At 36.9% G+C, this 13,712-nt stretch overlaps 1 protein-coding gene across 1 annotated transcript in view; it reads right to left on the bottom strand.

The window, feature by feature from the left end:
- LOC140333953 (uncharacterized) overlaps positions 1–13,712 on the bottom strand; it is a gene marked incomplete in the record, with an annotated part of 37,782 nt that overhangs the window by 3,817 nt on the left and 20,253 nt on the right. The window contains 12 exon segments of the mRNA XM_072415993.1: positions 637–663; positions 1,224–1,426; positions 1,970–2,053; positions 2,736–2,874; positions 2,949–3,178; positions 3,930–4,061; positions 5,586–5,768; positions 5,862–5,963; positions 6,910–7,005; positions 9,278–9,340; positions 10,093–10,356; positions 13,457–13,582. Coding sequence (XP_072272094.1) covers positions 637–663; positions 1,224–1,426; positions 1,970–2,053; positions 2,736–2,874; positions 2,949–3,178; positions 3,930–4,061; positions 5,586–5,768; positions 5,862–5,963; positions 6,910–7,005; positions 9,278–9,340; positions 10,093–10,356; positions 13,457–13,582 — 1,649 coding nt within the window.

The raw sequence follows: 13,712 nt of genomic DNA, 5'->3' as shown, positions 1-13,712 counted from the left end.
TTTTGGATATAATCATCCCATTATCAGATATTTTCATCCAATATTCATTACTGTCAATCTTCTGTAATGCTTCCTTTCAGCCTCATGGAAATGAATTGTGTTAGTGAAACCAATATGGAGCTGTATGATGATGTGAGTATGACAAGAGTGTTATTTATGGAAACACTTAAACTGTTACGCGTACATCAAAATACAAGGAAACAGTAACTTAACAAAGCCCCATTCCTCCAAGGTAACAGTACTAGGTAAAATTAAAGTGAAGTTAAAAAGAAATTTATCTTATACCCTGGCTTTAGTCAGCACTGATTTCACTCAACGATTACTGTTGGTTCTTAAAAAAACTTTAGGATTCCAAAAACTATGAGAATGAGCTCATGCACTGTGCACCACTGCTCTGATACAACCATCACATACAAAATGACAGAATATTGTATATGTGTGTGCCATTGAGACTTCAATTGTTGGATTACTGATTTTTGGTTTCCTACCGAGCACTTTTCCATGATACTAAATAGTGGTTCCTTGTATTTTAATGGAAGGTCTGCTTTTAAAAGCTCAAAAACATTTGTGTGGACACAGAGTATGTATGTAAATAACTAATATCTACTGTTTCAGCTACAGTACTTCACATGTTACCTTTCTCTTAAAAAGTCCACTTTGCATCTGTAGGAAAAAAGAGCTACTGAAACACAAAATTCCACATACTGGCAGCAAAAAATGAGAAGGAAAAGAAGAATAATTAGAAATACTTGTGAATGGTACTAATATATTTTACACTTCCTTGGTTATGATTAGCTGTGATTTTTTAAAACATAATCAAGGCAAATAATAATCACTCTTACATTTTTGTTAATTTTTCTCAGGGTAACACTACATGTCCTATTTTTAACAACTGGTGGTGAAAATTTAAGTAAGTCTTGTGATAAATGTGCAGTACCAAATAATAGTGAGCACTCACAAAGAAACGAGAAGGATTTCTCCCCACATGTATGTAAATATTACTGAAGGAGGAAATATTTACTTTAGGTTTAGGAGGTCTTAGATCCAGTCTAGAGCATCTAGATCTTTGATTGGATCATGTCTGCCAGTCCAATGCTATAAGTCCTGTGAATGCCTATTGACCAGCTACACTAAAGGTCCTGAAGACAAACAATGAACACTTCAGTAGCATGCAAAGATTATTTCAATACCTGTCAAAATGCATCTTGTATTTACCGACTTACTTTTCAAGTTCAGCATTAAGCTCCTCTTCAAATTTCTTGGCAAGCTTTGTAGCAGTTTCATCTTTCCACTTGGCCATGTTCCTCTGAATGGCTCGCAGTTCATTATCCTTCTCCCGCAGCTGATGTTTCAAAGATTGGTTCTCAGCTCCACCCGACTCCCGGAGCTGATCTCTCTGTAGATTGGTGATTTCCTCGATGTGTTCCTAAGATACATGGGTTAGCACATAATATTAGGGGTAAGAAATGAAAAATAAAGGCAATGACAGAATGCTGGCATGTCCTTCGTTTCATCTACAAAAGTAATTTCAAGAAAAGTAACCAAATGGTGTCTCCAAATACATTCCAAATTCTGTAATGGGTTCAGACACTCCGTGTCACAAAACATACTGACAAGTAATACTCTTTTGTATAATAACTGCTTATACAATAATTGATTTATAACTGGATGAAAGACCGATGGAATAAAAAGAAGTATAAATTTGCATATTATTATTGTTTATTTTAAGGCTGTCAAAAGAGGGAGCTGATGTGACCTGCTTGGCAAAAACATTGCATTCAGTCCAATTCTTTACGAAATCTCTGCAGTTGCACATGAAGCTCTGTTCAGAAAGAGTTAATTGAAAAATCTTTACTGTTGTACTTAACGTAGTATGATGTAGGCTTATTATTGTGGAAAACACTTTGGTAAAATCTCTTTGAACTCTTGAACAGGCAACTCTTTTATATTTACGTTTTTCACTAATCACCTGTATTAGTCTTTCTTTCATCAGTTCCAGTGCTTTTTCCTTTTCTAATTGAAGCTGTTCTTTTAGCTGCTGCAGCTCCCGTTCCTATTAAAACATATTGAAAAGATTAAAAGAAAATATGTGTTTTGTTTAAACCTGTATTGATCACTTTGTAAACAAACACCCCATTGCTATACCAGATTGCTGTTTTATGTATTTATATAATATTATAGTGATTTTTATTTATCATTATGTACAGTGCTTTGGAAGATGTTGATGAAAGTTTAAACTTTCTATATACTTTTTATACTAACCCCACTTAATATGATTCATTATTTAGGTTGTTCCTTCACATAAAAAGTGGTAATACTACTGGACCAAAGATCTTCATTGGGCTGTATACCCAATGAATATATAAGCTCCAGTTCCAGGATCGGGTTCCCCTTTTCCTACTCTTTGAGCCAACCATCAAAGGTTAACTATTCTGTATCATGCAAAGTGTATATATATATATTTTTAGACATGATTGAATAAAAAAATATATATATATTTTCACCTTTAGTTTCTCTTCATAAATTTTCAGAAAGGGCCTCCTATGTACTATATGTGATATAAACAAAAGTGGTCTCTTTTCTTTTGTGGGAATTTTGTGGGTATATATATATATTTATATATATATATATATATATATATATATATAAATATCAGGGAATATCAGATACACTTGACATATATTACATAAAAAAGGTAAATATACATAATCACTATTCTGCCCTGTTTCACTTACCTTCTCTCTTTGCACATGAATGACAGTGCGCTTTTGTGCCTCAACTTCCTGTTGTAATTCATGAATGAACTGGTTGGTTTCCTCACCTACACCATGCAGCATCTGCATTGCTTGGTTGGTAGACAGGCGGGTTGGACTTCTGTAAGATTTTATTTGTTGTTAGTGTGTGAATCATTACATTTTTATGTCACTAATTTATGAAATGCTACTTACCCGTGTCTGCTGCGTGATGGGCTCTGCATTTTAGACATTGCTGGGGCAGACTGGATACGCTCACATACAGCATTGATCTCTCTGGCCAAGGCTCTCTCAGATCGCTCAGCTTGGGCCAGAGCCTCTCTCTCTCTAAAAACTGATTCGTTTTTTTCTGCTCTCAGTACATGTTGCTCTTCTTCCATTTCCTGTAATCTGTGTTTCAGACGTTCTATGTCTCTCTCCTTTTCCTAAACAACAGAGCACGATTGTACACATATTGCTTTCTTTATATCAGTTCTACAATTTTCACATTTTTTAATTTTTAGTATAAAGAATCCCTAAATAGCTAAAAAGACATATAAGGACATCTGTGCACACCCACATTTATGCCATGATGCCAGCCCTGTAAAAGGCCATAGAGCTCAACTTAAACACTGAATTTCCCATCCCAAAGTGTCATTAACCTGCAAGGAAATTGGGATTATTCAGAATGTGACATAAACTTTTGTTTTTACTTCCTTCCAGGAAAAATACAGCCAATTTACCTAGATGTATGTAAGGTTGGCATTTTGCTTATATTCTATTTATTCCTAATAAGGAATTAACATATAATAAAGAAATGGGAGCTTACAAACGTTATGACCAATTCTTGGAAAAAATTCTCAACGTAAAGATCCAAACTCACACCCCTCACATTAGGAATTTATTTTGCACATCAAGCACTCTGTAAGCACTGTGTAAAGGCTTCTGGTGGCTTTAACGATTTCTGGCTACAAAGAAAGACATTCTAAACAGAGCATGAAAATGCAGCCACAGGAATTAAGGATATGCAGTTCCCTGCAGAAGATACAAGGTATTTATAGGGACTTACTGAACAATTTAAAAAAAATTGATCAAAATTCCTTTTTTTTTTTTTTTTTTTTTTTTTTTTTTTACCTTAGTGACACTTTATGTAATATAAACGAAAGAATCTCCCAATTACAATTTTACCAGACATACTTGTGTTAGGTCCTGTTCGAGCCTCCTCAGCTCCTCTTGTTTTTCCTCCCTCAGTACCGCTCGTAGTTCATCCAGAGCTTCTTGCTTCTCACGCTGTAGAGCACGCTGGTGAATCTCATGCTCCTGGATTATCTGGTGATTAAATCAGGCAAATATTCAGTACATATACAAAGGAAGCTATAGGTGTCTACATGCATTTCTAAAGGACTATACATCAACAAAGAATTTAAAACTCATTATGCAAGAAAATTAACCTTCCTAGCGGTTCATTTCTTTCCCGTTTTATATATCTAAAAGCGGTGCATTGTTTTTCATGAAAATTTATTTTACAGTATAATATAATAGTATAAGTATAATAAAGTTTGAAACACAAAATCATTTAAAAACAATAAATTGAATAAATTAAAAAAACCTATATATATTTAAAAAAAATTTTTTTTTAAATGTAAAAAAAAATACACAATATACTCATACTAATATATATACTGTAAAATAAATGTTCTTGTGACAGTGTACTGCTTTTACACATAAAAATCCAATGTATTCCATTCAATATAGTTATTTTGTATTGAATGCAATACAAATGGATTTTGAATTTCCCGCCCTGTCCGGCCGGGACGTACACACACACCTTGAACTCCCCCGGTGACTCATCGGATGCAGAAGCAGGAAGAAGAAATAAGACGGTGATTGCGGCGCTGGACGGCGCGGGACCCTGGCAGGTCAGGTAAGCGCTGTATTTACTAACCTTCCATAGGTGTTCCAACCCTGAGTGTGACTTGGGGTTACCACTTTTAGCAACTTTTTTCTACCCTAAGTCACACTCGGGGTTACCGCTAGGGAGGTTAAAGGCGAAAGATGACAGCATTTATACAAGTTTTAGACATTTAGACCAAACCAGATGATTGCTGGTGGAAATCCGCAGCACATTTTTTTTGTATACATCTAGTCAATAATTAATTAATTAATGCATATGGCACCAATGTGGCATTTCAAGGGCATGTTAAAATATGACTTTACTTGTTAAAATGTGTGTTTACAAGGAGATGTGGGCTGCCATTGGAAAATTTTAGGAAATGGTAAATCCAATCTGGAAGTATCTGGAAAGGGTAAAGCTGGAGTATTTTTATATGTAAACGTTATAACTTGTTAGGTATATGGTTAAAAGTGCATGGACAGCGATACTCTTTTCAGGTAGAACCTCTGGATTTTTTAAAGTTTTTTAAAAAAATGTATTACTGTCTAGTGAAAAAGTCACTAGGGTAAGTGAATGAAAATTCTTCTAATAGATAACAGAAAAACAGTTAATACATGTTTTAAAATGGTTTTTGAAATGAGCTGGCTGGAGATAAATTGTAAAGCTAATTTCAGGACAAACATCACCTCCCTTACAATCTCCTGACTGATCACAGGCATAAAAAGAAAAAAGGACCCCAAAGTGGCAACTACAGGGCACCTCATCTGCAACATTGGATTAGAGGTTTCCCCTATTTTTAAATAGCACTGGTGATAGAACTGAATGGTGGCTTTGGAGTATATCGTGCACAGGATGTACAAATAAAACCTACATGATGTCTTACGGGGTAGTGGGAGTTAGGGGGTTTAATATTAGTTCTTCTATGATCACCCGAGACCTGTATTAACCTAGTATCTTACATTTTGCAGATCAGCAATTTTCTTCTCGAGCGCCATTGATGTCCTGCGCTCTCTTTCCAAAGCCTCTCTAAGATCTGCAAGGTCTCGTAGCTTCTCCTCTTCCAGTGTGTGTCTCTGTATCTGCAGTGCATCTCTCTTTTCATTCTCCCATTTCTTCTGCTCCCGCAGCAGTGTATTGTGCACCTGTTTGGTGAGAAACAGAAAGGCAAAACCAACACTTACACATAATGTTGTTGTGGTAACGATAAGGTGGTAAAATGTAGAAACATCTCTTACCAACTCCCTTGCTTCTTGTTTTATTTCTACAGCTAACTTTTTCATGCTTTCCTTCTGTGACCTGAGAGTATCCTTCAGCTTTGTAATTTCTTTATCTTTCATCTGAAATATAGAAATGTATGTTCTAAGAGCCCAGCAAGAAAGGTACTAAACTATGACTCTCAAAGTTAACTATACATATTGAAGATCTGATCTTTCACTTCATTAACACTTACAAGTGTTATCCCTCCCTATGCCTGTAACGGGACAGTGAAATAAAAAGCAGCAAACTGGTAAGCCCATCTCTCTGTCAGTCTACTTTTCTCTCCTATTAGCATGTTTCTTGTAAGCATTGAAGAAGAGAGTGGCCCTTGTATTGCCTCTAATTGCCCTAGTCTCATTTCTTTTGTACAGTAACTGCAAAAGGCCTAAATCAAATCAAAGTCATGAATTTACCCTGCTTGCAAAAACATTAATTTTGTACATATGTGATGCATTTATGGATACAGTGCTGCATTGTTCGCATAATCTTTATATGCCTTAACTATTGTTATACAAATTCAATTATAATCTAACACAGTAACTAAAATCACATAAAAGGTTTTTCAATATGCACCTTTAATTGAAATAATACCTGGTGCTTCTGAAATAAAGATCCTTGTTTAGGAATACCCTATAATAGGATGACAATTGTCCCCCAATTGTGCTCCTGTGTTGTCACTCTTTCATGTGTCCTTTTTTGTAATTACAAGTGGGCGGCCTGACATCCACTGAGCAGTCATAGACTGTTGCCATCTCTATAAATGGACAATGTTTTAGAAGCCACAACCCAGAATGCAGCAGACAGAAGAAACATTTGTTGGGTTGTGTAAAATTGAAACCCAGTGACAATGTTGATAATTCGTTTATGGTTTGTTCTCTTTGGACCTATGGGGGCAGGATCTTTCAGCATTCATTTAATGAGTATATTTCATTCCTGCTGATGGAATAGGAGGTCAGAGGTGATATAGATACAAAGCATGTTCTAGTCATGCACCATAGCACAATTTGTTTCACATCTGTGTATTACCTCCAGAGAATTTACTACTTTATCCATTTCCTTTTTCAGGGATTCTGCCTGATCCTGAAGAGCTTTTGCTTTGACTTGCTCCATACCTTCTGCAAACTGAAATTGGATAATACAGTAGAACAGGGGTCAAAATCACAATATATCTACAATAGATTGAACAAATCTTGTGTGCTACCTTACCAAAAAGGCTTTTCATTCAGATCAGCACATGATCAATTATGTTTTAAAAGATGAAACTATTGTGTTTAGGAAGTATCATTACCAGGCACCTGGTAAAGAAATAACTCCAGGAAGCTGCTACCGTGTTTCCCCGAAAATTAGACCTACCCAAAAAAACCCTAGCATGCTAATCATGCAAGGGGGAAATGTAAGCACTACCTCGAAAATAAGCCCGTTGCAGCAGACTTCGGAGAGTGCGGTCACGTGGTACCCGGCGGCAGAGGGATGCCAAGAGAAAAGCACGGAAGCAGCTGGGACACTGCGGAATCGGAGTATGGTATCAGTAGTGGTGAGTACTTTTTTTTCTTAAACCAAATGCTGACTCCACTGACACCAATGATTTTTCGGGAAAGATTCTAAATGTTAGGGGGGCAAATGGTGTTTTGTATTGTGTGGGGGCACTGTATATGTGGGGGCAAACATAGGGAGAATGCATTCCCCACATATTATAGTGCTCTCACATAACAGTATGTGTGTTCACATATGTGGGCATGTTCTGTAGATTTTTGTACATGAATGAATACATGTACAGATTTTTGTACATGAATAAATATAGATTTTTGTACATGAGAAAAATAAGATATCCCCTGAAAATAAGCCCTAATGCGGTTTTCAGAGGTAAAATTAATACCCTAATTAAGACCCTGTCTTATTTTCGGGAAAACACGGTATTTGGAAGACCCTAATGTGTAAGATATACTTAACATGTATCTATAGCCTTTGAATAGAGTGGGGAAAGATAAGAATTTCTGAAAAGTTTTAACACGCTCAGAAGCTACATTGGGGAGGTCCCTGCCTGGTTGTCCTCCATGCAAGCCCTGAAAAACACTAAAACCTGTACTAAAAGTACTAACACTTTTTATCCAAAACCTAAAAAAGTTTGGCGTTAATAATTCATAAATTATTTTGCTACTTGACTATTTCCAGTTCCTGTGTAGCCCTGAGAAGTCAGGAAATTTTCATAAACTTCTAAGGAGACAATTGAACTATGCAGTGTTAGGAGGCGTTCTCTGGGCGTAAGTACCCAGGCGATACCTCAACCGCAGGAGGGTGCACGGAGCCTATTCCCTCCGGCGGCTGAGCTCACGGTAGCACTGGAGTTGCAGGATCAGTTTCCCGTTACTGACCTACGCTTGTTTTCTGATTACCCATTTGAATTCTGCCTGGACCGACCTCTGATTTCCTGTGTTTTTGACCTTGGCTAGTTTTTGGATTCCTGTCTTTTACTCTGCATGTGTGGCTCTGTATTCTGCATTTAGTGGGCGCCGGGTCGGCTGCCGGCCTCTCTCCAGACATCATCCTTTGCGAACCAAGTCCTGGGGACAACCGAGTGCTGGGAGACACAACCAGTCTCCGGAGGCTGAGCGGGGGCTGCTATAGGCGAAGACTGTGGCATAGATTGGGGGATTGGTGTCTGGGGAATACCGACACAGATCCGGGCCTTACATGCAGAGTACAGAACTGACAAGTAGCAACCAAACAGCAGCAGGAGAATTGATATTTTCAGCAGCAAATAACACAGGAAACAGTTTACAGTCTATGGAAGATTTTTTTTTATCAGGAGAGAAAAACAAAATAAAATTTATGATTCGCATACGTACCAATGAAATAAAATGATCATCGTTAGTACCGATTTATACAGTCCTAACTGATAATACCAGTGAAATAATAGCAGATATCAGAAAAAAAGGTTGGTGGAAAAGGGAAGCAGTGTGAAGAGCTGCAGGAGTTTTCCCTATTAAAAAGAACCAGTCCAATCAAATGCAACCAACTACTACTAGACATATCTATCTATCTAAATATATATATATGACCTGGAAAGATGGGAACCCATCACAGACAGGCTGAAAGGGTAGGTTTTGAGTGTGTGCCTAAAAGATAAAATATCTGAATATCTGACATCTTAAAGGGTTTTTCAGATAAAAAAGGTAGTGTGAGTGATGTCCTTAGAAACCCTGTATAAGTTGGAAGTGTGACCAGAAAAATTAATGCATGTTCAGAAATCAATTTTGAGACGATTGGCAGTTTTGGAGGGGACTGAAACTGACAGGATTCATCAATTAAGTCAGAATACTTAACTATGCCACTGTATTCGGTTACACTGTAACTTAAAGATAACAAGTAGGTCTATTATAAATCAGCAACTTACCTGTTGGAGCTCCTTCTGTTTTTGGTTTTGCATTTCCTCCTTCAGTTTTGCAATGTGTGCCTCCTGAATAAATGGAAAAAAGGCCTAATTTTAGATTTTTCTGTGTAACATAAATTGCAATAGTATGATAAAAGTGGACCAGCAATGCCATTTTAATGTCATCCTGTTCACATTATATACACTTATTTATTTGTTTTTGTAAACTTCATTCTAACAGGACAATACAAGAGAAAAATAGAATTCGCAGGTGGCATTTGCCTGCAGATTTGAAAGGTGTTTAAAGGTCCCAAATTGTCCACTAGGTGGCGCTGTTTTCATTTGCAATGAATACAGAATTGTAACCAGCAATTACAATGAGACATATAAACATAATAACAAATTGTTATCATTTAAGAGTCAATGATTGAATACAATATTGTGGTATTATGTTTATTTATGATTGATAGCGAGTGCCCTCTATTCAAAAACAAAATGCTTGGTTGACAAATGCACCAACCATCAGACAGGACATGTTGTGTCTCAGCTAAGCAGCTCTCATTTCAAAAGGAGAAGGACTGCAGATATTTGTCATTCAACCATTATTTAGAAAGATATTCTGATGGTAAACAGCTTGTAGATGTTTCACTCTTTAGAAAACCCCTATTTCTCTGTGTATCTACTGTATTGGGTGCATTTTATTACTATTTTATATAGTTCTTTACATTTAAAACATTACTTTAGAAATTTATAAAAATTTTAAAATTAAAACAAAACTCCACCCCTGCCCATTTCCAATCACTATGGGAGCATTCCAATCTACAATAGCTAAGCATTACCCTATCCAGTAGATGTTGACTTTGCATCTCAGCCAGACGCTTGTCATGCTCCTCCTTTAATGCTTCAGTAGCCAAGGTCTGCACCTCTTTTTCAGCCCTCATGGATGATATGACATCTCTATGCTTCAGTAGATCCAGCTCCTTTTCAGAGAGAATCTTTTCCAAAGAAGATATTCTTGTGGTTTGATCTCTGACCTGGATATTTAGGTCAGCAATCTGTTGAGTAAATGCTTCTTTCTGTTTTCTGGCTTCTTCCACCTGAATCTGTACACATAAAATATGTTGCAGCGTTATCACAAAGAGTTATTTCATATAATACACAATTTAGACAAATGTTTGTGGCCTGACCATCACACCTATTAGAGCTTCATGGCATCTCATTCCAAAGCCCTAACCATTGATATTGAGTTGGTTTCCATTACAGCCATACTAGTCTTAACCCTTCTGATAAGGCTTTCCACAAGATTTTGAAGTGCCCCTGTGGAACATTGTGCTCATTTACTCAACAGAACACGTGAGGTTGCATATTAATGTAGAACTAGAAGGCTTGGCATGTAATTGACAATACAATCTATCCCAAAGGAGTTACATAAACTCAACATAGGGTTGGAATCAAGACTATGTACAGGTCAGTGGCATTCCTCCATTATCAAGCGTTACTGCATGGACCAGATTTGTGCATAGTACAGTTCTGTCAGAACAGAAAAGGAATATCACCTAAACATCATAAATGAAGAGGTCTACATACACATGGTCATATAGTGCAGGTGTCATAATTGGATCCATATCTTTTGGCCGGATAGTGTATATAATAAGAATAAATCATATCAGTTTTGTTACTTATTTAGTCAATTAAGAAAATACAGTAATCTGGAATATGATGGTTTACATGATATTGCAAGTAAAGTGGAAACTATATTATTAAACAAACATACAAATGATGATCGTTCAGTTGGAGATGTATTTAGGTAGAACAACCTTATTGTTAATCCACACCGGAAATGTTGGTGCTAATCTTTGCACCGATTTAAACTGTTTTAAGGTTCTTCTACCATGCCATACCCAAAACTATCCACTAGATGGTATCAAAGTTTTTATACTTGTTATTGGTTCTGCATGGTTGCTCACATGCATTTGAAGTCTTCCATCCAAGATAGATTGCTTTATTCTTCTCCTCTTTCCCTTCCCCCTCTTTATTTATCTGCCCTGGGTGTCTTGATTCCTCTCGTAACCCACAACTAACATTTAGCTGTTGGCTGTTACATTTGAAAATTACCAACCTTAGTGTCAGATGTTTCCTAAATAGAGCCAAACACTCCATCATTTCAATTTTGAAAACAATTGCAAAATTATTATTTCTCCAATAATCCATTTCTGTAGAATTGTTATACTGAGTATTAAAAACAGATACTTAACCAATTGGTTTTACAGCTCCAACCCCCTTGCAACATCTAAATGTGTTTCAGTTGACTTGCATTCATCTTTCCAGCCCAACATCTTGCACATACTTATAGATACACATGACCATCTTTATTACTATAGAAATATCAGATATTGTTAAAGTGGATCTACCACTAGAGAGTATGTAAGCTGTCACTGCTAAGCTCATTTTAAAGAATGCAAATTTCCTGTATTTCAGTCACAAGACCAAGCATGCAGCTACCAGTTGTATGGCAAATAACTGAACACCTGAGCTACAGACTCATTCTGGTTCAGTGATTTAGTAGGTATTAAAAACAGATTTACCCATAAAATGCTGCAAGTACACAAAGAGTCTGACAAATCCAAAGAGATCCTAACATCCCGTCTCTGCTGCACAGAAATCCCAAGCAGCATTATCACCCTGCCTGGAAATGAGAAGGCGGTTTTCTGTATTACAGAACTAGAGAATAGAGCAGGACTAATCTTGCCTTGAATTTTGAGCAGAAGACCCTATGTTGTCATCTCAAAAAGCTCAAAAATTGGCGGCCTGCTCCTATGGTGGTTGCATGTAGCTGGCTTTATTCAGTGAGGATAAATGCAAAAAAAATTAGAAGTAGAACTAAAGCAACTAATTAAACGGTGTCATTGTATGCTACATTTGAGGTATTCATCAGGTGATAAACGTTTCCTTTCCCAGTTTGCCTAAGTCAAGTCTTAACTGATTTTTCAAACCCTAATTGGCTGGTCACAAAACTGATTTCATATGCAGTACTATGGGAACCACAGATGTAGAGAGCCTAAAGCCGCGTACACACGTGCAATTTTTGTCGTTGGAAAGGATCTTTCACGATCCTTTCCAACGACAAAGGACTACAAGATGCATGGAGGGGGAGAGCGATGGAGCGGCACCCTGCATGCGCTCTCCCCTTCCCTTTCATTAGGATCGGTTGTCGTCCATCGTCCGTGGATCCGCCAGGACGGTCGTTCGGACGATGGACGACACCGACTGTACACACGGCAGATTTTTGCCCGATATCTGGCCGATGCCGATTATCGGGCGATAAAAATCTGACATGTGTACGCAGCTTTAGATGGCACTATCGTCAGATGCAAAATGATAAGGCTTATTAACCTTTATTTTTATTTGGTGATTCTGTCAACAGCACATTTCCTGTCCTAAGATTGAGCAGTGTTGTCACCCTAAGCCACACTCCTTATTTTGAATACGAACCCCCTTTTCCCATTTTCATTATGTGGGGAGTTCAAGGGATATGTTTGGAAAAACTGTTAACATTGTTAAAGATTTTAGTTTAGTACACAGGAAGTTCCAAACACTGGATACCTTGGTTAGTTAGTTAAGGACAATGAATACCTGGCAAGATCCAAAGATATTTTTCTGTACTTGTAGAAAGTGCAGCATGAAAAAAGGAAATTAATACAGCCATCAGATCTAAGAGTTGCAATAAAATAATAAATTAATTGCACAATAAATTAATTTTTGGGTATAGACCCATTACAGATGCTACACTGGCAGCATCCTTGATACAAGAAGAAAAGTGGAAAGTATTACCAGTGGGACTTTTTAGGCATCAAATTACTACCCTAATCAATTTAAAAGTCAAATTTTATTCAACAAAGCCAAACAAAACACAAAATTATATAATAGTCTTCAAAATCAACTTTTTATAAAGGCACTTAATTGTCTCAACGGCGTTTTACAGACATCAAGTCTGCTTCATCAGGAGAAGTTTGAGACATACATCAAGTATTTAAATAGTGTATATCATAAATGACAATACACCTTTATCTGAGAGTTAGGGGGCATTCATATGTATTTAAATGCATATTCTGATATATGTATATGGAGGAACACAAATGGATGATCCCTAATTCTCAGATATGGAGTTGTAAGTACTTGTTTAATTTTAATTTGAAGTCTTACCTGGTTCTGGGTCTCATACTTCTTTTCGAGTTCATGGAGCTGGGACTTTAACTGCTTATTTGTTTCCTGCTTTTCTGCACATTCCATCCTAGTTTGCTCCAGCTTACACTGTGACTCTTCCAAATTCTGTAAATCAAGTGAGATCAGTGTTGGAGTAGGATTTGTGGAACTGTATTATGCACATCACACAAAGCTGTGTACCTAAATATTCACCCTATTCATCCTAAATATGTGAGCGCAAATGCATATTCTACTA

Source organism: Pyxicephalus adspersus, chromosome 6 (genome assembly GCF_032062135.1).
Source record: "Pyxicephalus adspersus chromosome 6, UCB_Pads_2.0, whole genome shotgun sequence".
NCBI classification, from domain to species: Eukaryota; Metazoa; Chordata; class Amphibia; order Anura; family Pyxicephalidae; genus Pyxicephalus; species Pyxicephalus adspersus.
Note: the sequence above shows the minus strand (reverse complement) of the source record. Positions and strands in the feature narration are given on the sequence as shown.